Source organism: Schistocerca gregaria, chromosome 7 (assembly GCF_023897955.1).
Source record: "Schistocerca gregaria isolate iqSchGreg1 chromosome 7, iqSchGreg1.2, whole genome shotgun sequence".
Classification (NCBI taxonomy): Eukaryota; Metazoa; Arthropoda; class Insecta; order Orthoptera; family Acrididae; genus Schistocerca; species Schistocerca gregaria.
The window spans coordinates 545,310,748-545,335,732 of NC_064926.1; the positions used below are offsets into that span (position 1 = coordinate 545,310,748).

General features: G+C 40.0%; 1 protein-coding gene across 2 annotated transcripts in view; it reads right to left on the reverse strand.

The window, feature by feature from the left end:
- Positions 1 to 12,101: 12,101 nt before the first annotated feature.
- LOC126281265 (phosphoribosylformylglycinamidine synthase) overlaps positions 12,102 to 24,985 on the reverse strand; it is a 194,584-nt gene continuing 181,700 nt past the window's right edge. For both annotated transcript variants that reach the window (XM_049980080.1, XM_049980081.1), the window contains exons 23-24: positions 18,263 to 18,391; positions 12,102 to 13,537 (exon numbers count right to left, since the gene is read on the reverse strand). In XM_049980080.1, the coding sequence (XP_049836037.1) occupies positions 13,356 to 13,537; positions 18,263 to 18,391 (311 nt within the window). In that variant the 3' untranslated portion in view covers positions 12,102 to 13,355. The remainder of the gene's footprint in view (positions 13,538 to 18,262; positions 18,392 to 24,985) is intronic.

Consider the following 24,985-nt stretch of genomic DNA (forward strand, 5'->3'; position numbering starts at 1 on the left):
TGGCTTGCAGAATATTGATGTAGATGGGATTGCAGAGAAGCATTATCTTGCAGAGTGAACAGAGATGATTCTGGGATGCATGTGCCACGGAGATGTGTTTTTGCAATACCAGGTTTGTGAGGGCCATGGATTGGCATAATCTGAAATGGTGAAGGTCATTGACAAAGGAGAGATGAAATCCAGGGAAAGGAATTTTTTATGTTTAGATAGTTGGGGGCGGGGGGGGGGGGGGGGGGGGGCTTCCATGATTTAAGTAGCATGTAAGGGTTTTAGTCTTGGATACGGATACTTTACGGATACTTTTCTGAACTGGTGCAGGAAGGAAATAAGGCCATTGTGGCAGGGGGTGGGGGTGGGGGTGTTGCATTACTTTCCCCAGTCACCCGTAAGACACCATGTTCATCCACCTTCTACATGCATCCCAACATCCACAAACCCAACAATCCTGGTTACCCCACTACAGCTGGTTATTGTGCACCAGTTAAAGAATTTTGACCCCCATTGATCAATAGCTACAACCAATTACTGTAAATCTAGTCTCCCACTTCAAATGTATCAACACTTCTTTCACTGACTTTCCACCATACCAATCTCTGTACCTCCTGGATCCCTTCTTGTCACTGTTGACACCACTTCCCTATACAACAACAATCCTTAAACCCATGGTCTTGCCACTGTTAAACACTATCTTTCCCTAGGTCCTTGACTCTACACTCACTGCCTCATTCCTCATTAACCTAACTTCATCCTAACACACGACTGCTTCTCTTTTTGAGGGAAGGTATACAAGAAGTCTGCAACGCAACCATGCACAACCAAATGGCACCTTCCTATGCCAAAATGTTTATGGGACATCTACAGGAAACCTTCTAGGATTCTCAAAACCCCAAACCCTGGCCTGATTCAGTTTCATTGATATCTTCATGATCTAGACTCTGGGAGAAGACACCTTATTCGCATTTCTTCACAACTCCAACACCTTCTCTCCCATCTGCTTCACTTGATCCTTCTCAACCTGATGTGCCACCTCCCTGGACATTGACCTCCTACTCTCTGATGGCTCCATCCACTCCTCTGCCCACATTAAACTACCAAAACCAATGGTACCTGCATTTCAATAGTTTCTATCCCTTCCATGCCACAAAATTCTTCCCACACTGCCTGACCACCCACGGACAGGACAACTGCAGTGACAAGAACTTCCTTGCCCACTACGCTGAAGGTCTCACAAAGGTCTTCACAGACAGGAACTATCCCACAGATCTAGTCTGCAAACAGATTTCTGTGCCGTTTCTGTACACACTAGAGGTCTGCATCTGATGTGTATGCTTGCTCGAATTGCTTTTCTAGTGCTGTGAAATGTGGAGAAAAAAAAAAAAAGAAAAAAACCAAGTGACAATTATAAGAAGAGAAATGACACCACAAATGGAACAGAAACACATGTAGAAAATCGTCTACACAACTTGTCACTGAAGATACCTGGCATAGAATAAAGGCGAAATGTGTATGGCACGAAAATTGTGTTTCACTCAGTTGTAGTTAGACAGTCCAAAAAGTAAAAATTATCAATATATCGTAATATTACATGCAACTGAGGAAGACATAACTACAAAAGTTGAAGATGTTCATGGCACTCATTTGAGCAACACATGCTTGAATTGCTGCTATAATTACCCGGCAGCCACTCAGTTGCCTGCATGGGACACAGACATGAGATGGAGAGAGCAAAAGCGAAACCTGATTTTAAATAATATCTCCTGAGTGCGGAACATGGTGGTTGTAATAATGTTTGGGAGAGATTTTCATCGTTGTCTGATAAGGGTGTTGGCAACATGTACTGTGACACGTGATCTGCTCTCCTGTGTTACAGGTTCGCCACCTGAAGGGGCATGTCTGCAGGTTACGACAAAATGTAATTTCTGAAGCATTAGCTGTTTCAGTGAAAGCTTCAGTAATTTGAAAAGGTGCATAAAAATGTGTGCCAAAAACCTTCACCAATATACGTTAACCTTAGGTGTTGGATTTTGAGGTTTATATCAAGAGCTTGTAAATGTCGGTTCAGAAGTGGGAGATGTAGATGTTTCTAACATTTTGCCTTATCCTATAATAGTAGTACGAAACATTGAAAGAGAATCCAATGAAATATGAGCAAGCATGATGTGCAGCATTATTCAGGCCATAGGTGTGAATGCATGTGGATGTTCAGCAGATACATGGACCGGCAGATATCGGAAAATGTACTGTGGACTTTGCTTATCAGCATTAGGCACTGTGAAATATGGCACTGGTGACAAATGACGTCTCTGGTAAATAAAAAAAGGGGAATTTATTAAGAACTACATTATTCAAATTATTAGAACTAAATAAGCAACATTTTAATAAGATTTCATGTCCTACTGACGAAGGCGCTAATGTATGAAAGGTACTTCTATTGCTTCAGGATTATGCATGCACTACACACATTTTGAACACAGTCCTGAAACATATGTTAGATGATGATTATTTAATAAATGGGGTTGGAGTAGTTTATTCCACGACTTATGCTGCTAAAGATAGTGACAGTTTCATGAAGAAAATTGGTGACCTGAATTTGATACAGACAAGCTTGAAGCAATAAACGGAAGGTAAGTGTAACAGCTTGTTTAGAATGCTGCAGTATGTGCTAAGGCTCTGAGAAAAAGTCATGGAACAGCTCCCAGAGAGAGAGGTGGCTCTGAAAATGTTAATGATTACAGCAACAACACTGCAATAGAACTATTGACATTTTTAGAGCCATTCAGAGATGCAACAGGATTGCTGGAAGGCAAGGAGTTTCCAACAGTTCAGTTTGTTTTGTTATGGGTGCACAAATTGAATTATTGTAATATAGGACCTGGTGATACAAAGGTGCATACGTCTAAATTACTGGGGACATGCTGCATGTCCAGCAAATGAAAATTGTGCTTAATTGCAAAACAGTGCTTTCAGTGTCGCTGGTATTTTGCCAGTACACTACAATGATTGTATCACAGGGTGCGACAGCATTCATAGTAGTATAGGATATTAAAAACACAGCATCGGGCAGTAACTGTAATTTATTTATTACCTCTTATGTCAATTGATAGTTAAAGGTATGTCATTTACTAATGTGTAAGTCATTGTCTATATTGCGTGGATTACATTTTGAATATGACTCCTGTCAAATGATGCCCCCTCTGCATAACACATTCATCTAGGCGGCGTTGGAAGCTTTCCAGAACTCGGCGTAACATATTCCCTGGTACACTGTCGACGGCAGTTCTGATGCGAACCTTCAACTCAGGAATGGTGGCACAATGTGTCTGGAACACTTCATGTAGCCCCAAAGGAAAAAGTCTGCACATGAAAAGTCAGGTGAGCTTGGTGGCCAGGAAATGTCACCAAAACAGGAAATTACTCTACCAGGAAGTGTCTGTGGCAAGAAATCTATGCAAAGTCTGGCTGTATGCGAGGTCGCTCAGTCTTGTGGAAACTAACTGTTCCACATCCACATCGACCACACCTAATTGGAGAAGAATGAAGTCTTGCAGCATCTTTAGGTAGCGTTCACTGGAGACAGTTACAGCCACACCACTGTCATCCTCAAAGAAGTAAGGGCCAATAGCCCAAAGGAAGCAACTCCACACCACACTGTGACATGAAACCTTGCATGGGCTTGATGTGCTGTTTATGCGGGTTTACATCACTCCAATAACACATATTCTTGATATTTCACTGAAAAAATATGGCAACCAGCCACTTTTTAATGCGTTTTTTATTTACGCCAATATGCATTTCGGGTTTGCACCCATCTTCAATTACTACAGTAGTACAATCTCGACAGCAGTTTGGATGCTGCAGCAGGCCTGTGCAAAAGCAACGATTCCAATCATTTACTTCAATTTTGCGAGTTTAAAGTCACCCACTATCAGTTGTTCATTTTAGTTACATTCTCCTCTCCTTGTTTTTTCTTGGCTTTTCTTCTTTATTGCAACAACACAAACACTTTTTATCGCGTATTTTACACAGGCGCACTGCGTTATCCGCCATGTTGTCGACTGACAGTTTTTGTTCACATCCATAGATAAACCATTTGTATGTGAACAAAAACTGTCAGCCGACAAACTGAATCGTTGCTGTCTAAATCTCGCAGATGAAAAAGTTGAAATTCCGACACTGGACAGATTAGTAACAATTCAGTGGTCACCCTTCTGATTACTGGAAATGATATTTGTTTGTGACAGAGATGAGGTGTTCAATACTGTGGGTCAAATGTGGGATGAAGTATCAGATTCTATTAAGTCAGTGGGGGAAAAAAAAATCAGTATGATTTGGAATGTTTATCTCTGACTGATGAAGCGAACTTGATCCAAAAGGAGTCGATTCATTGTAATGACATCAACAGGCAATAATTTGGAGACAATTTTGTTCTTGTTAGATTTCTAATTTGTTAGATGGTGAAGTACACATATGTACATTTGAATCATTAGAGCAGATGGTGTTATAAAAAGCAAAAATGTAACTTTTCTGTTATGAGACCAACAAAAGTTGGTAATTACGTAGTTTTCATGTGAAATTCCAAATTATTTTCAAAATTTCGTTACTGCATAAAGCAAGGTGTCTTCTCTTATGGATCACAATTAGAAACTGCCACCCAGGAGTACATGGATACAGCATAAACAAACTGATATGAATGTAGTTCCATCAGCTGGTGAGAGTATGTCAGGAGCGAACCAGCCTACAGACACAGAGTGCTGCTATTAAAACAGTGGCAACAGCAGTGCAGCGAAAGCGCCACACTGTTTGGCCTCTGCCCTCTCCTTCCCACAGTGCCTCATTCAACCACAGCCCGCTTCAAGCATTCGTACTTGGGGAGGCCACAACCGAGCGCAGAACACTCGAGCAAGTATGAGTGAGCAAAACCCCCAATTTGCAGACCTCTAGTACACAACCCCCAACCCTTAGCAGCAGGTACAAAAGAGTGCCCCCTCCATCAGACAATGCCAACTGGACTCAAAAAACTAAACAACATCCTTTGTGAGGGCTTTGATCATGTATCATTGTAATTTGAAATGAGGGACATCTCACCTGAGATCCTTCTCACCCCTCCTAAACTGGGTGTTCCGTTGCCCACCCAACCTCCACGACATCTTAGTCCATCCCTGTGCCACTTTCAATTTCAACCCTTTGCCACAGGGATTATCTCTCTATGGAAGACCCAGATGTAAGACCTGACTGATCCACGCACCCAGCACTTCCTATTCCAGTCATGTCGCATACCAGCTCTGCTGCAACTATTGCTCACCTTTTTATGTTGGTTTAACTATCAACCTGCTGTCCACCAGGATGAACAGCCATTGTGACTGTGGCCAAGAGCATAGTACACCATCATGTAGCATGTACACCATTTTGTGGCACAACATGCAGCTGAACATAACATGCTTGATTTCACAGGCTGCTTCACAACCCGGGCCTATTTGGATCCTTCCCTCCACAACCAGCTTTTCTTAACAGCATAGATCGAAGTTATTCTTAGTGCACAGTCTCCGCTCCAGAAATCTTGGCCTCAACATATGGTAACCTACTGTCACTACGCCCACCACTGAGTAGTTTCTTTCCAGTCACCTCCTTCCTATTCACGTCCCCTCACCATCATTGTATGCTGCCCACTGTCAACACACCCACCCATCTTTCCCTTTCCCTGCTGCTCTTCTTCTCCCAGTTCCTGCACCCTCCATGAGACAGTACTCTTCTCTACCCTCACCCATGCCCTACTGTCTCTCCCCCTTCCCCACTCCACTCCACATTTCTACTTTTTGTTTAACGTGACAGAGATGATGGTCATGTATGCATGAGATGTGCTTCCTTGTGTGAATGTGTGTGTATGTTCTTTTTCAAAGAAGTCTGAGGCCGAAAGCTGAATGTGAAACAGCCTTCTGTTGTGCCTGTTTGCAAATCAGTGTGACATTTTTATGTTGAGTAGCAATCTGTCCATTTCTTAATATTGTTGAATTTCTGGATTTGTTATGCTACAAGGATTATACAGGGTGTCCCAGGAGGAATGGTCAATATTGGGGGATATGGTAGGAACACTAATTTGAAACAAAAAAATCATATGGACATATGCTCTATTCCAACTTGTTTCCGAGATAGAACTCATTTTATGTATATTTGTTTTTAGGCTAGTAGCATGCACTTATGTCTTATCCAACCTTTAGACTGGTTGTGGTAGCACAATTAACTGGTCACCAAGATTGCTGGACCTTATGCCATTACATTTTTTTTATTGGGCTGGATGTGTACATATGAAAGGTGAATATGTAAGATAAACTGCTTGGTCACATCATGGACACTGCTGCTCTCATTAGGGAACATGCAGAGGCAATCCAATAAGTAACACATGTTCTCCGAGTGCACAAATGCGCCGAGGTTGATGGTGGGATATTCAAACATTTACTGGGAACTGTTCAATAGCTGCAATGTGATGTGTACGACAATATTTAGACGTGAATGTGTTAAAAATACGTATTTTTCAATTGATATGTTGCAAAATTCATTTTGTATTTGTGTAAACCAGCCAGTGTTTGAATAATACAGAAAATAAATGAAATGTACATTAAATGTGTTCTATCTTGGAAACCATTTGGAATAGGGCAGATGTCCATATGACGTTTTTTGCTTCAAATGATTGTTCTGAATACTGACCATTCCTCCTAGGACACGCTGTAAATTCCTTTAAGAACTGAAGTGGTTAATACTCAACAAAGTGATTTTTGTTATAACACAAGAAAAATCTAAGGTAAAATTTATGCATTACTGAAGCTAACTGGAACGAGTCTGGTTTTGTTTCCTTGAGATCATGCTCACTAACAAATTCAAATGTAGCAGAAATTAATGACAAATGCCAAGATTATACATTGCTGTTGAAGGGCTAAAATAAATGGAATATGATACAATAGTTATAATATGTAGAGTATCCAATATTATGTCACAGCAGTTGACTTTGTGATAGCTATGTTTATGTTCCAATCCTAAAGCTTTCAACACTTTACGATGATTCCCTCAGAACCTGCATTTTCATTAATTTTGCATCTGAAAAAGGGTCCTTTGGCACCTAAGAAAAGCTTTATTCAAAGATGTGTACATGGATGTGCTGTGAGTAGCCATACCTGGCAGTAGCCATACAGTGGCAGGTGACTGAGAGTAAAGGAGGGGAGATAGAAGTGACGATTAGGCACAGTGATGCATTTTGTGTTAATGTCAAACTAAATGCTTTAAAATTTACATTGTAACTGAAGCAACATACAGAAAATAACATACATCAAACTACAGTCTCTGTTACTTAAAAGTGCCACTATGATTTAGTAATTGCAAACTATCTAGGTTAAAAGAAAGTGGGGATCTCACTGTCAAACGATCACTCACAAACCTATATCGGGTTGTATGAGCGACAGCATCTCATTCACATTTCCGCATCAGTTGATCATAATACTTAGGATGAGTAACTCAAAATGGTTATGCTTGTAACTTCATCAGTGTTAGCAAAAGGTCTCAAAGTCTTGCTCAGACATATGCACAGGATGTGGTGATGAACACATATAGTATGTCAGTGAACAGTCAGCTGTCATAACCAAATAAATAGACTATTACAAGTGACATTTTTAAATTGCAGTGTGCCACATTTGATGGAAGGTTATTCTGGAAATTATGAACTGAATAAATTGTTAGAAACATCATATGAAATGGCTACAGCCAGATGGCTTGCAGGAAGGAAATACCAGATTTGGTATAAATGATCAGAGACAGAAGCTAGAAGATGGAAGGACAAACAAAAAGTGGCACAAGAGAGAGGAGACATCCGGAGGAGGAGCCACAGTTGCCTTTTGGAAGACAAAGCTACAGCAACATTGATTAGATTAGATCAGATTCAGTTCTCGTTCCATAGGCCCAAAAAAGATACAATTCCCATGGGTACGGAACATGTTAGAAAGTATAACATAAAACATTTGAATATAATACTTACTACACTGATCATTTGTCAGGAGATTGTCAAAATAGGTGAATACAATGCGATAAACTGGAACACATAATATTTGCAGAATTAACACACTCTCAGAATGAAACATTGTTATGCACTATTAATAAATTTATCATACATAAAATAGCTAATTTTGACTTTTGTGATCAAGTGCTGTCAAAATTGAAATCTAACACACATTTTTACTTAAGCTGGCTTAATAGTCTGTTAAGATATTCATCTACAGAGTAAAAGTCTTTCAAAATCTGTTTAAACTGTGCTTTATCTGAAACCAAGTTTTTAATGGTTGCTGACAATTTATTGGACCAAGGTAAGTGATTTTAGGTCTTTAAGTAGATTGTTCTTATTCCTAGTATTGAGCTGTTGGTTGGAAATAGAGATATATTATTTGCAACAAATTTCGTTAGGAATAAATATACTGAGAAGCAGTGGTTAGTATACAATGTTCCTTGAATATGTTTCTATGTGATGTTCTTGAATTTACACCACAAATGATTCTTATTACAAGCTTTTGCACACTAAAAACTTTTGCTGTTTGATGAGTTACCCCAAAATATGATCCCGTATGACAAATAGACAAAGTAAGCAAAGCAGGCAAGTTTTTTTATGTTTGTACCTCCTGCATCTAACATCATCCTACTGCAAATACAGACTTGTTTAGGCACTTAAGCATTTCTGTGGTATGCTCTTCCCAACTGAATTTATTATCAAGTTGTAATCCCAGAAATTTAACACAGTCAGCCTCTTCAGTCTGCGTGTCTTCATATGTTGCACACAAGTTGGAAGGAAATCTTTTACAGGTTCTGAACTGCATACAGTGATTTAGCTTTAAACCATTCGTTAATGTCAGTGGAAATTTGATTAGCAACTATTTCTAAATCTGTACTTGACTTGCTACTTATTGCAACGTTTGTATCATTATCTGCAAACAAAACAAACTTAGCACCTGGCAGTGTAACAGATGAGAGGTCATTAATGTTCAAAGAAAAAGCAATGGACCCAAAATGGGACCTTGAAGAACACCACATGTAATTAATTCCCAATCAGATGAAGACTGACTGCTTACTGCACAGGTATTTTGCAATGACACCCCTTGTTTCCTGTTAGATAGATAAGACAAGACTCAAACCATTTCACAGCATTACCGGTGACACCGTAATATTCTAATTTACTTAAGAGAATGCTGTGGTTCACACAGTCAAAGGCTTTTGACAGGTCACAGAAAATGCCAATAGCCTTTAATTTATTATCCAATGGATTATGTACATTCTCACAGTAAGTGTAAATAGCTTTCTCTATATCAGAGCCCTTAAGAAATCCAAACTGTGACTTGGACAATATATTATTTGCAGTCGGATGCTTAAGGAGACACTTGAACACAAGCTTTTCAAATATTTTTGATCAATTCGGAAAAAGTGAAATTAGTCAATAGTTTTATGGTATCTCTTTATCCCCATTCTTGTAAAGAGGCTTAACTTAAGCATATATTAGTCAGTCTGGAGATGCTACTTCTTTGGGAGACACGTCATTTCCATTTTACTGAAGTTGTTTTTAGAGACTGGTCTCAGATACTCCATTGCACTGTTCACTGAACCTGATAACCCCAAGCTGACAATAACAGAAATGAAGTACTTGTTTAAGAGGTTTGCAACATTACAAGCACTTGTTACCAAAGTCTCAAATTTATTAATATCAATATTGTTATTGTTGTTGTTGTTGTGGTCTTCAGTCCTGAGACTGGTTTGATGCAGCTTTCCATGCTACTCTATCCTGTGCAAGCTTCTTAATCTCCCAGTACCTACTGCAACCTACATCCTTCTGAATCTGTTTAGTGTATTCATCTCTTCGTCTCCCTCTACGATTTTTACCCTCCATGCTGCCCTCCAATACTAAATTGATGGTCCCTTGATGCCTCAGAACATGTCCTACCAACCGATCCCTTCTTCTAGTCAAGTTGTGCCACAAACTTCTCTTCTCCCCAATTCTATTCAATACCTCCTCATTAGTTATGTGATCACCCATCTAATCTTCAGCATTCTTCTGTAGCACTACATTTCGAAAGTTTCTATTCTCTTCTTGTCCAAACTAGTTATCGTCCATGTTTCACTTCCATACATGGCTACACTCCGTACAAATACTTTCAGAAATGACTTCCTGATACATAAATCTATATTCGATGTTAACAAATTTCTCTTCTTCAGAAACGCTTTCCTTGCCATTGCCAGTCTACATTTTATATCCTCTCTACTTCGACCATCATCAGTTATTTTGCTCCCCAGATGGCGAATCAATATTATTGAAATCAAAACAGTTTCTGAGAAATGTGTCAACTCCTCCTTTCTTCATATTTGCCCTACAGAGGTAAGAGACGAACTTGAATCTTGTAACGTTTAACGTATCTATACCAGTGGTCATATGATGTTCAGAAGGGCAGATTATATCAACTGGTTTGCTAGACTCTAATTCTTCAACACTAGTAAGCAACTCATTAAGCTTACCCCTCGGATACTCTGATGCAATAAGGATAACTGATTTCGTGCACTGGCTGAATTACAACTGGATGAACCTAATTTTCCAGTCAATTTTTGAATATATCTAGTTTCAATCAAAGGCTGTGTGCATGAATTGTGTACATTAAAATGTGCTTTCTGACTGCCTGTTTTGTCGGTGTGAATGTCTGAACATCTTTTATTTCTGTCCTCTCACACTAAAAAAACTGCTGATCTGTCACTTGTAACCACTTGTACTTTACCATTTGTGACAATGCCCCCACCCCCCGAAGTTATTTGCTATTAGCCCACACAGTTTTCCCTCCCCTTTCCAGTTGAGGTGAAGGCCATGCCTAGCATAGTCTCGTCTGCTGATAGCGTCAACTGTACCTGATCCAAGCAGCCATTCTATCTCTAAATTAACTCTCCTAACAGAAGAGTTTAAATGAGGCCTGTCATGGTGCCTCAGAACAGACACAAGCCCAACACCAGTATGTCTCATTGCTGAAGCTATCTTCACCAGGTCACTCTCAGTTGAATAATTACGGTTCCTATCTATGCTGTTGCCTGCCCCACCCACTATTGAAATGGTGTTTTCCTTTGTGAAGTCTTTGCAAAGTGAACCTACATCCTCTGTCACTTGACCAAGTGGGCACAAGTACCTGCAGCTCTGAGAGGTGTATGGAGATATACAATGGGTGTGCACACGAGTGAGCCAGAGTCTGGGCCAAGGGGCAAGCAGAATTCCACCCTGTTTGTTGAATATACTGTCAAAGGGTACTAATAAGAAAGTGGTAAAGGTATCAGAAATTAGATAGAATTGAGTAATGCCAAGATGAATATGATATCAATACTCCTAGAAGGGTTTAGTGAAAAAATCTCAGAGGAAACCAGGAAATTCAGAGAAGGGAATTTAAATGATTTAAGAGAGATCAGGGCACGTATCAAACTCAACACAGAACTGCAAAAAATGAATGGGATTTGTTAATGGTATATTCACTCAATATGATTGTACAGTGACAAGCATAGGGCATGACAAGCTTAGTAATGGGATATTTTTGAATTCATAACAATGTCCATCCAGGTATGGCTCAAAGAACACAAGATCTCCTTGCATCTTGTGGCACTGAACAAACTTGATCACCCTCTGTACAGTCCTGATCTAGTGCCCAGTGATTTCCCTTTGTCCCTCTCCACTTGAAGATCCATCTGGGTGTCACAGCCATGATATTGGTGTCAAAATGGCCATTCACCACTGTCTAGCAAATTTTTATGAGTATGGAACTCAGACGTTGGTCAGAATACCAGTGAAAAGTAGTTTAAGGTTTGGTGTTTCATGTAATAATAAAACTAGAAAAAAATGCACTTCTGCTTAATAATTTAAAAAAGGAAAAAAAAAACGCTATCTGTTAAAAAAATAAGAACACCACAGTTGTAAAACTCCCTTCCCGCTACTCTTGAATTGAGCATAATTGCATGAATACCTATTAGCGACCTTAAGTGCAGATGTGAGTACATCAATTTTCAGAATGCATTACTGAGGGAATATAAGGAACAGTACAAAAATTATGAAACAGTTTCTCTCCCTCTTTCTTTTTATTGAACCATACTTGGTCTTTTTTGTATCAAAACTCTTCATTAAAGCTTTCCCTTATAAACTAGAATACTTCACATAAAATTACAGTAACAATCATTAATATGGCACATGGATCACTTTTTGTACATCAAATATTGTGAAAATAAAATCATACAAAAAGTCTGCTACATACTTGAACCAAGAGGTAATCTGAAACAAGTCCCAAATATATATTTTTGTTATTTCAGTATTTAAACAATAATGTCATGTGGAGCATTTTAACAGTGCAAGTTATAAATTCTACTAACAGGAAACAACATAACAGTATTGAAATATACACACAATGTATATTTTGACAGACAACAATAACTTAGGTTGAAATTAAAAAACAGTAATATTTTATCATTTGCATTTATAAGTTAACAACATAAAAAATTGATTTGTGCATTATTTCTGAAGAAAGAAAGTAAGGCATATAAGAAATGAGATTCAAAACAGGCCTTAAAAATGATAAAATAATGAGATTGTAAAACACGTATTACTAATGTAGTTCCAACATTTAATAGGATTATATTATAACTTCATAATTTTCCATTTGGATCAATTGTTTTCATCTATCTATTTCAGAGGAACATTTTCTTCTAAATATTATTTTATCTTCTCTTTTGTATACTTCAGAATATATTTAACTTTTCCATTCTTTTTTTACCTGTCCTGGTATTTTAATTTTCTCTAGCTATAGCACTGAAGAGTAATTTCTACTTATGTTCCTACTTGCATACAAGAATAAAATGTGTTTTGGTATATTTATTCAGACTGTGAACATCTTATTAATATAAAACAAGAAAAAGAAATTAAGGTGTCAGTGAATTGTGTTGATTAACAATGAAGTAATCTCACTGATGGGTTTGTAAGGTGACAGAGGATGAATACAGAGATACCTAACTTCCAGAAGTAAACTTTTAATTCTCTGCAATTTACAACATACAGGAAGAATCAAGCAATGACACGAGAATGACAAATGTTTAAAAAGAGAACAGTAGATTCACTGACAAAGCACTGACAGGAGAGCACGTGACATGTATACCCTCAGTGGTCCCTTCTCTATATTACCAGTCTGACAATAATTTTTGTTATCAATTGCTGTAGATGTGTACAACTGACATATTCCCTTTATTTCTCAGATATAAGTAATACTCCGAGTAAGCAGTAATTTACTCTTGAGCGTAAATCCAGAGAGGAGAGCTCGGTTGGCCTATGAGTCGGTGACACACCACCAGTATGCGTTCTGGAACATGCGCAGCCATGGGGAGACCGTGTGCTCACCCTTCCACTCTTGTGGCAGCCACGGCCACTGCCACAGCTGCGTGCAGCGCTCCGGGTGTGGCATCATTGCCAGGTGCCGCCCGTCGTCCGAGCATATCCCCGCCACACCACCTGAAAGAATACAGTGTGCTAGGATAAGCTGTCTGGCACTTGCAGTTGCTTTTGCTGTAATGTAGGAAAATCTGACAGACAAAGGAATATGAGTTGATCTCTTTAAATGGGCAGTAAGTAGACCAGGTTTCAAAATCTCCAAGGAGAATGTTAATTTTTTTACTAATATAAATAAAATTCTTCAAACTACTAGCGAAAACTGGTCAAACAGCAGTCGTTAAAGAGTTCAAATATCAGTGATAGCTTACTCAAGAAAAGGCCTAAGAAAAATCTGCTATGGACGAAAGGTGCACACAATGGAAAGTGCATACAGAATGGTGAAGTGTATTTACAATAAAAAGGGCATATCGAGAAATGCAAAAATGTACACAGAAATAATACCTGACTGCCTCTAACGAGCAAGCGCCTAGAGGTGTATAATTCATTAGACAAACAGAAATATTGTAGAGGAGAATCAACACAAAAATTTTATATTTCATAAGATGCAGTCTGAAAACTGAGAAGCAGTGATGAAATACATTGAAATGTACAAACAATAATGAAAAAAATATTTGTTGCTAATTATACAAAATTAACAACAGACTAACAAAACAAATCTTTAAGTATCTCCGATAAAAAAAGATTGAGAACAAAACAAAACATAATAAAAGAAGAAGCTGCAGAAAAAATGCCAGGTGTTTCAAAATGAATAGCAGGGTTTCAAGGTTTTTTAGCATTCATTAAATTCAACTTACAATTACAAATAATACACTCCTGGAAATTGAAATAAGAACACCGTGAATTCATTGTCCCAGGAAGGGGAAACTTTATTGACACATTCCTGGGGTCAGATACATCACATGATCACACTGACAGAACCACAGGCACATAGACACAGGCAACAGAGCATGCACAATGTCGGCACTAGTACAGTGTATATCCACTTTTCGCAGCAATGCAGGCTGCTATTCTCCCATGGAGACGATCGTAGAGATGCTGGATGTAGTCCTGTGGAATGGCTTGCCATGCCATTTCCACCTGGCGCCTCAGTTGGACCAGCGTTCGTGCAGACCGTGTGAGACGATGCTTCATCCAGTCCCAAACATGCTCAATGGGGGACAGATCCGGAGATCTTGCCGGCCAGGGTAGTTGACTTACACCTTCTAGAGCACGTTGGGTGGCACGGGATACATGTGGACGTGCATTGTCCTGTTGGAACAGCAAGTTCCCTTGCCGGTCTAAGAATGGTAGAACGATGGGTTCGATGACGGTTTGGATGTACCGTGCACTATTCAGTGTCCCCTCGACGATCACCTGAGGTGTACGGCCAGTGTAGGAGATCGCTCCCCACACCATGATGCCGGGTGTTGGCCCTGTGTGCCTCGGTCGTATGCAGTCCTGATTGTGGCGCTCACCTGCACGGCGCCAAACACGCATACGACCATCATTGGCACCAAGGCAGAAGCGACTCTCATCGCTGAAGACGACACGTCTCCATTCGTCCCTCCATTCACACCTGTCGCGACACCACTGGAGGCGGGCTGCCCGATGCTGGGGCGTGAGCGGAAGACGGCCTAACGGTGTGCGGGACCATAGCCCAGCTTCATGGAGACGGTTGCGAATGGTCCTCGCCGATACCCCAGGAGCAACAGTGTCCCTAATTTGCTGGGAAGTGGCGGTGTGGTCCCCTACGGCACTGCGTAGGATCCTATGGTCTTGGCGTGCATCGCTGCGGTCCGGTCCCAGGTTGACGGGCACGTGCACCTTCTGCCAACCACTGGCGACAACATCGATGTACTGTGGAGACCTCACGCCCCACGTGTTGAGCAATTCGACAGTACGTCCACCGGGCCTCCCGCATGCCCACTATACGCCCTCGCTCAAAGTCCGTCAACTGCACATACGGTTCACGTCCACACTGTCATGGCATGCTACCAGTGTTAAAGACTGCGATGGAGCTCCGTATGCCACGGCAAACTGACTGACACTGACGGCGGCGGTGCAAAAATGCTGCGCAGCTAGCGACATTTGACGGCCAACACCGCGGTTCCTGGTGTGTCCGCTGTGCCGTGCGTGTGATCATTGCTTGTACAGCCTTCTCGCAGCGTCCGGAGCAAGTATGGTGGGTCTGACACACCGGTGTCAATGTGTTCTTTTTTCCATTTCCAGGAGTGTATATGAAATGAGAGAGCAACTCAAACTGTTTTGTTCAATTATCTGTGCGCATGCACTGTTTCCTGTGTCTTCTGTTAAAACATTCTAGTAGCAAAGATGGCGACTAGTGAATAGAAAGCTCTTTGTGTTTTACAGTTTGGAAGGACTGAATCTGTTGTTACAGTGTAATGAGCATTCTGTATCAAGTTCCATTGTAATACTCTAAGTGATAATGACATCCATAGATGATACCATCAGTTTGAAGACTCCGGCTGTGTGAGACAATCTTTCATGCATTGTTGTTGTTGTGGTCTTCAGTCCTGAGACTGGTTTGATGCAGCTCTCCACGCTACTCTATCCTGTGCAAGCTTCTTCATCTCCCAGTACTTACTGCAACCTACATCCTTCTGAATCTGGTTAGTGTATTCATCTCTTGGTCTCCCTCTATGACTTTTACCCTCCACGCTGCACTCCAATGCTAAATTTGTGACCCCTTGATGCCTCAGAACATGTCCTACCAACTGATCCCTTCTTCTAGTCAAGTTGTGTCACAAACTCCTTTCTCCCCAATCCTATTCAATACCTCCTCATTAGTTATGTGATCTACCCACCTAATCTTCAACATTCTTCTGTAGCACCACATTTCGAAAGCTTCTATTCTCTTCTTGTCCAAACAATTTATCATCCACGTTTCACTTCCATACATGGCTACACTCCATACAAATACTTCCTTTCATGCATAGAATCAAGAAATCAGTTCAGAAGTCTAGTTGTGAATTAGCAATTCCAGTGCCGTTCACGTCGAAACTTTTAAGGAGACAGTTACAAATAGTCCATATCATTCACTGTTGTCACAAACTCTAAAACCTACAGACTATGGTTTTTGTGCCAACTTTGCAAACAAAATGTTGCTGCATGATGAAGATTTTCTGAATTGTGTCATCTTCAGTGATTAATTGACAATTTTATGTAAGGGGAGATATGAGTGCACACAGTGAGCACATTTGAGAGTCAGCAGAACGCCACGAGATGGTACAGTTGCAACTAGACCCCCTAAATTGATGTTTTTGCGCCATATTGTGGCGAAGCAAGCTGGGATCTTTTTACTTCCTCTCTTGCTTTGGCATCTGCCTCCTTAAAATTCATTTTGTCATTTTTTAACTAATTACCATTAACATACATGAGTACAACATGCAATTTCAGAAAAGAGAAAGGTTGGCCCTCAGTCTTCAAGAATATACCACCAGATCTAATTTTGTGCTTAGTTTTATGTATGTAATCGATTTTCTGATTTATTTTGACTATTCCTAGTTAATACTTTGGTTATAGGGTGAAATCAGTAATTGTTCTGTAACTTAAATTCTATTGTTGACTTCTAAACAAATATAAATTCTCTGCTAATTATAAGCATTTGGAGGAACAACTAATATTTTCTTAAAGGATCTATTTGGAAACATGTTAGCAAAGCCAGCACTTAATTAATTCCAAAGTAATTACCAGGTTTGTCAAAAGTATTGGTTGTATACCTATATCTGTTAATTTCATCATTTAAACAAATAACACAGCCTAACCCTTGTAGTGGAAGAAACTATATATTCAGTTAATTGAAGGAGTTATGTTTTAATTGTAATTTCTGTAACTTAAACATCAAACAATGTATAGCTTCAGTGCCTATTATTGTGAAGATATAAAGGCCCAATTTTTGAGACAGACAGTCCATGGCCAATTTTCAGACTAGGAATCTGTGCTGGTTAGAAGAACAACAATGAATCACCTTAAAAGTTGAATAAGTGTAACACAATTAGCAAGCGTGTTAAAACAATGACAGTGTCTGTTTAATATGTATCGTATTATTCTGCAAGAACTGTGACCTGTGTGGTTATGTTTTCACTGCTCATAGATATTCAACAGTAAAATATTGTAGCAGTATGCTGATGTTTGCCTGCATCCTATTAATGAGGCTTATCAAAATTTGCCAATATTTAACAGGCAGTATAACTGTGTAATATTGGGGGTTGTGAACAATGATAGTGTGAAATGCAGCTACGCAACTGTCGGCTACATCATTTACAGTAGTAGTCAGTGTTGAACTCCCCCCCCCCCCCCCTTTTCAGCCAGTATTGTAATGCAGTATATTGACACTGAGGACTATCAAAGAAGAAATACAGCAGATGAACATCACAATATTCCACCACTTCTTGACCTGAAAGTTGAATGCAATCTTTGACAGTAATGCCACAGACATGATGTACTGCTTACACATTCTGTGGATACCGGCTTAAATTTTCTACTGTTGTGCGATTCAAGTAACTGCGATAATATCATGTTACTCCTACAAAAGAGTTATGTCACTGAATTTCTGACACACTGATGTGGATGCTTGCTGCCCGATATTGTTTCTTACTTGTAAATAAAAGAAGCATGTTAAAAATGGAAAACCTCTGAAATAAAGTATTGTAGTCTGATGTGATAGTATAAAACAAGAGATTCAGGAACATTAAAACTACAAAAGCGATTGTAATTTGCTAAATTTCAAATTGAGATGTATGCCAGCAAATCCGTCAAGATTACCTTGTAGAACTTTGGACTTACCAATACTTCCATTTGGATTCAGTGGGTATTCCAGTGTTGGTTTGCCATCATCGTCAACGTATTTTATGGCTAAACATTTGTTTTTTTCTAATTCTGTGTACACATTTTCATCTCGGAAAGTGAAACGACCTGCAATCCAAATTGAATTATATAACACTGATTTTCAGATATTGTGTTCATAATATTAACTGATATATGCAAATATTAGGCGGTTCCAAGCAGCTTTTACATATTTCAGAAACTTTATTACATGATTACAGAGCTATACTTATTCTTTATTGTAACAATCAATTTTGGTTAGTCTTCTGCTTATCTGTACCAAAAGAAATTGCCGTTAAATATGATACATTTATATGTATTGTTATACAGTTGTTTATTGGGGTGGGGGGGAAGGGATGTGGTTCTACTTAGACGAGAAGTATAAATGGCAAAATGGTCAATTACCTAATTAAACTGCAAGTGAATTTTTTAATTAACTGAAACACCTGCAAATATTTAATATTACATAGGATACAAGATTGTGGGATGCATCTATTTCTTTCATCACTGCATGCAGAATAATGAAGACTGCATCAACAGTATTTAGATCATAGAGCATATCGATAGCAGGCACTGAAAACCTTGCAACTCCATTTTGCTCGGGTTTGAGATGCTGGAGTTGGCGGTAATGAGTGCGTGTGGTGTTGCTTGCTTTGTGTGTCAATGGCGTGTGTGTCTCTCTTTTACTGATGAAAACTGTGGTTGAAAGTTTTATGTAAGTGTCTTTTAATTGTGCTCGTCTCCAACCTGATGTGTCTTTTTTGCAGTACGTACCAATCTGTCTTTTCCTACAGTGTTCACCATGCAATACATGTCAATAGACACTGTACTTTCAGATTAGAAACAGTTTTGACACTTTCTGACTATAACATAATAATGGCCCAAATCGAGTGCTCGCTTTGCTGGTTTTAAAGCTGCTGTTCTGCTTACAATCTCTCAAATTATCAAGAGCACCTTACTGACAATATGAACACATGCTTTCTTTTGAATGTTCTTCCCAATTACTGAATGTCATTGTCAACTGTTAAATGTGTGTTTGTGATCATCCTCCCCCCCCCCCCCCCCCCCTCTCCCTCTGTGTGTGTGTGCGCGTGTGGCTAACTGTCCTAGTAATTTCCATGTCTTATTTTGCACTGGTGGCATGATGGCTGTGAAGCTGTACATGCTCTGTCAATGGAGAATGATTTGCTTCATATTTCCAACATCTGGTTTGTTCTTTGTAACATATTTTAAAATCTCGTCTTATACTTATGTATAATGTATCTCACCTTTGGCTTCAAGTTTGCATATTCCTGGTCCCTAGAATTTGTTCCTCTTGACTGTTGGTTGGCTTAGGTTTGTTTGCAGAATTTGTACAGTTTTATATGCCATATGGAGGCACTGTTTCTTTACGATGTTTGTTGCTCTGTGTGCTACTCTGTGTGTGTAAGTCACTGTACACTATGCCCTGTGTGTGTGTGGAGGCACTGTTTCTTTATGATGTTTGTTGCTCTGTGTGATACTTTGTGTGCGTAAGTCACCATAGACAATGTCCTGTGTGTGTGTGTGTGTGTGTTTGGGGCTTTCGAGGTTCCCTATATTGTGGGCATATTGTGTTTGTTTTGTAGTAGTTTTAACTTTTTGGCTAAGTTTGTGCAATACAAGGGACATTCACTAATTAAAGAGACAAACTGATGTAGGAGTGAAACAGTTTGTAGGAGTTCTCTAGTTTCATTACTTTTGGTTGGCATCACTGTCATGAGCAGAGAGCAGCTGATGGATAAAAAGTTATTCTGATGGATACAAAGTTATTTTATTTACCATCTCCCAAATTGCATTTAATGATGGCATGTCCACTTGCAGTTTCCACATTAGTTGAACAACGTTCTGTTCAGTGATAAATTTTTTTTTTCTTCTAAAGGTGAAAAACTGGCAATTTTTTTTTTTTGAATGATTTTTCACTTTGGTGAAGGTTAAACGAACCATGGAAATTTTTGTAAGTGGCTGTGAGGACAGTTCAAGACCGGTCAAATCTCAGTGACTGGTGAGCAATGTGATAGCCGGTGGTGGTGGTGGTGGTGGTTAGTGTTTAACGTCCCGTTGACAACAAGGTCATTAAAGACGGAGCGCAAGCTCAGGTTAGGAACCATCCTGGCATTTGCCTGAAACGATTTAGGGAAATCATGGAAAACCTAAATCAGGATGGCTGGAGACGGGATTGAACCGTCGTCCTCCCGAATGTGAGTCCAGTGTGCTAACCACTGCGCCACCTTGCTCGGTGTGTGATAGCCGGCCAGTTACCAAGATTTTAACATGTGAGGAAACTTGGGTTCACCATTTTGAACCAGAGTCCAAAAGATCCTGGAATGGAAGGACAGCAGCTCACTTATCCAAATGAAATTCAGAACACAAACATCAGCTGGAAAAGTCGTGTTGACAGTCTCTTGTGATATCCAAGGAATCGTCTTTTGTAATTATTCAGATGATCAGTGCACAATGAAAACCCCTACTACTTAGGCATGCCTATGAACAAAGTAAAACCAGCAATGAGAGAAAATCATATATTTCAAAGAAAAGGTAAAAATACTCGCCCTCACACTGCTCAGCTGGCCCAAGAGACCACAGAATAAATGAGATGAGACATATGGTCTCATCCTCCCCACAGTCTAGATTTGGCACCCTCGGATTTTCATTTCTTTGAGCCCCTCACAGAGGCATTACACAGAAAAAAAGTTCAGCAACAACAAGGTGGTCAAAGAATTTATGGGAAAGTGGCTCAAACAACAAGACAGAGACCTCTTTGCATTCGGTATAAAAAGAACTATTTCATTGTTGGAAAAGGGGGGGCTGAGTATTATGTTGAAAAGCAGTAAAAGTCTCATTTCCTAAAAATTCTGTTTTTTCATCAATTTGTGTCTTTTAATTAGTGAAGGTCCATCATACATATGTGCTGTACGCATTGTGTGTGCTTGCATACATTTCATTTTCATAATTTCTCTTGTTCAGTGGAATCCTGTTTATTTTATATGATTTTGCCTTGGTGCAGCTAGTCTCTGGCTGTCTAACTGATGAATACACATAACATACCAACACAGTGACAACACAAAATAGAAACAAACAACATGGTTTAAAATGACTTACACTTATAAACTAACAGAGTGGCAAACATCTTACAGAAACAAAGCCTCCCTGTAGCATATAAAACTGTCCAAACTCTCCAAACAAACTTAAGCCAATCAACAACTAAGAGTGACAAATACAAGGGAGCAATTGTATATAAACCGAATGCCAAAGTTAATTTAGGAATTTTAAAATATGTTACAAAGAACACATCAGACGTTGGAAGTATGAAAGAAATCTGTCGTGTGTAAGCCATTCGCCCTGTCTATCAGCTATCCCTCTGACACCAGCTCTTGTTAGTGGCCTATGTGGTGAAACTGCAGAGGCCACACCTGCAGATATCAGCCAGAAGACCTCACATGCCCACTGGCCTGACAGGCGGCAGTGTAAGCGTCACCAGAGGCTCGGTGCCCTTTCTTTCTTCTAGCTGAAAAAACAAATGGCTTATCTGGAAGCAAAGTACCATATGGGGCCTTAGCTTGTATTCCTGAAGTCTCTGTTATATTCCAGATCTTCCACAAAAGAACATTTGCATCAGGGAGAGCTTCAAGGCCACTGTAGTTTGCATGTTTCTGCCATACAACACGCAAGGTCAACCATGTACTACCTCCAAAGACAACAATAACATCACATGTAAACTGCATTCTGCGTCCACAAAAGACATTTGGGCCACCAATAAACTGCTGCTTATTGAATTGTCCAGCAAGGTCACTGTCTATTGCCTTCAAAGACTTGTACACAGGAACACCAATGGCGACAATAATAACATCGTGTCGACATTGCAGAGGCGTGTTAACAGAAGTGAACATTGCAAGCCATCACCCAATGCAACTCAAGAGCAAAGCACCTGACAGCTGCAGAGCAAATGACGCCACGTGCTGCAGCGGTTGGCTATACGTCATTCTCCCTCTTACAATGACCGGATGCTGCTGTAGGGACGCTCTGTGCTTGGGGCCTCCACTTGCTTCCGGTCAACTAGCTGCAGCTAAAACTAGAGACACTGCGCCGCCAGGCGGCAGGTAAGTCAGCTCTCTTATGGTAACCAACAGCCTCGTCACGAGACGAAACACGCCAGCTCTCTTAAGGTACCCAACTGCTTAGCGTGTAACCAAGTGCTAAGGGCCTACATAAGTGAATGATTTCTTTTTTTTTTCTTCTCTCTCTCTCTCTCTCTCTTTTTTTAATTTTATTTTATGGATAGGGAATTAGGAAAGGAGATAAGGATTTTACATTTATTAACTATAATTCAACATACAGTTACCAACAATCTTTATTTTACAATTGCCATTCCCTACTTTGGCCCAAATAAACAGGTATTTGTCAGCATTCAGCTTCTTTCTTCTAACTCACAAAACAAAGGGCTTCTCTGGAACCAAAGTACCACATGGCACCTTAGCTAGTATTTCTGCAGTCTCTGATATATTCCAGGTCTCCCACGAAAGAATATTTGCATCACGGCCACCGAAACCTGCATGATTCTTCCATACAACAGCCAAGGTCAACTGTGTACTACCTCCAAAGACAGCAGTAACAACACATTAACTGCATTCTTAGTGCATGAAAGACATTTGGACCACCAATAAGCTGCTGCTTATTGAATTGGCCTGCAAGGTCAGTTCCATTGCTTTCAAAGACTTGTACACAGGAACAATGTGCTGCCATTGGTAAAGATAATAACGTCATGTAGGCATTGCAGAGGCACGTTAACACAAGTGCCTCTGCAACACCTACCATGCAATACATGTCAATAGACACTGTGCTTTCAGATTAGAAACAGTTTTGACACTTTCTGACTATAACATAATAATGGCCCAAATCGAGTGCTCGCTTTGCTGGTTTTAAAGCTGCTGTTCTGCTTCCAATCTCTCAAATTATCACGAGCACCTTATTGACAATATGAACACATGCTTTCTTTTGAATGTTCTTCCCAATTACTGAATGTCATTGTCAACTGTAGTGGCCGGCCTGCAATGATACAGCTGGCAGTCGATTTAAGTACATATGCATGGCGACACTACGTTCAGCGTACTCACACTCGCACACACTAGTAGCGGGATACAGTAGTATGTCGCCTACTATGGTGAAATATGGATGAGGTGCTGTTACGGTATGGGGGTGTCTGTTGTAGTTAGGGTGTGCTAAATGCAGAGGGTGTGGACACGTTTTATAACATTGTGTACTGTGTACAGTGAAGGGACAGTTAAAAGTGGCCATATACCTAAATCCATTCTTGATAAGCAAGCATGTGCAAACGTGCTTGCCCAAGAATGCTTGATGCTTGATCAAACTTTGATTATGGTTGCTTGTGCAAACATTCAAACATGTGCACGATTGTGTGTCTACTAGGAGTAGGGATTATTGTGCAAGCATTTGTCAGTGATCTCATTTGATTTTTATTTAGTTCTGTTAAATTACATTCTGTAATTATGTTCTACTGTAATATAGGGGACTGGGTTGTTTTGGGGAGGAAACCAAACAGTGAGGTCATCGGTCTCATCGGATTAGGGAAGGATGGGGAAGGAAGTCAGCCGTGCCCTTTCACAGGAACCATCCTGGCATTTGCCTGGAGCAATTTAGGGAAACCACGGAAAACTTAAATCAGGATGGCCAGTCGTGGGATTGAACTGTTGTCCTCCCGAATGTGAGTCCAGTGTGCTAGCCACTGCGCCACCTCGCTCGGTACTGTAATATGGGTAAGTCCAAGAATATTACATGGAGAAAAAGAGAAGAATAACAGCAACAGAGTGAGATAGTTTCTGTAGTGATTCTAGCATAAATAGTTAATACAGGAATCTGATTTTCATTTTTTCAGTCACTCATTCCTGCACATATCGCATTTCCTGTTCATTTTATTTTATTTTGTTTTATTTATTTATTTATTTTGTAAAATAAGCAAAATTTCTTCCAAAGCCAGCACAGCATAGCTTAACAATTTTTAGCAAAATGAACTGATTCTTGTGGAAGCACAAGGAATTTGTGCAGTTACGTGTGGCCACCTTAAGAGAGAATGATTGATTTTGTCAGCATGATTATGCACCCTGGCATAAAGCAGCATCTGTGAGGCAATTTGTGGACAATAGCATTCCTGCAATGGGTTGGCTAGCCCAGCCTCGACTTGTACCCAATGGAACACATTTGGGATGAGTTAGAACTTTGATTTCACTCCAGATTCCAGTGACCAACATCACTAACTTCTCTGGTATTGGCTCTTGATGGAGAATGTGAAGAATGGGCTGCCATTCCTTCAAAGACACATCACAAAGTGCCTATCATAAAGGTGAAGGGCGGACATACGCCATATTAATGTCCACTAATAGGTGCGTGGATACATTTGATCAGATGGCGTGTATGCCAACTGACACCCACGCACGCACGCACGCACGCACACGCACACGCACACGCACACACACACACACACGCACACACACACACACACACACACACACACACACACACACACATATATATATATATTCACTTCACTGTTAGCAAAAGCATTCATTGGTTGGTGACAACATCTGATACAAAGCATTAAGAAAATGTTTGTTCATACTGTCAATGTTATGCCATTGACAATCAAAAGAC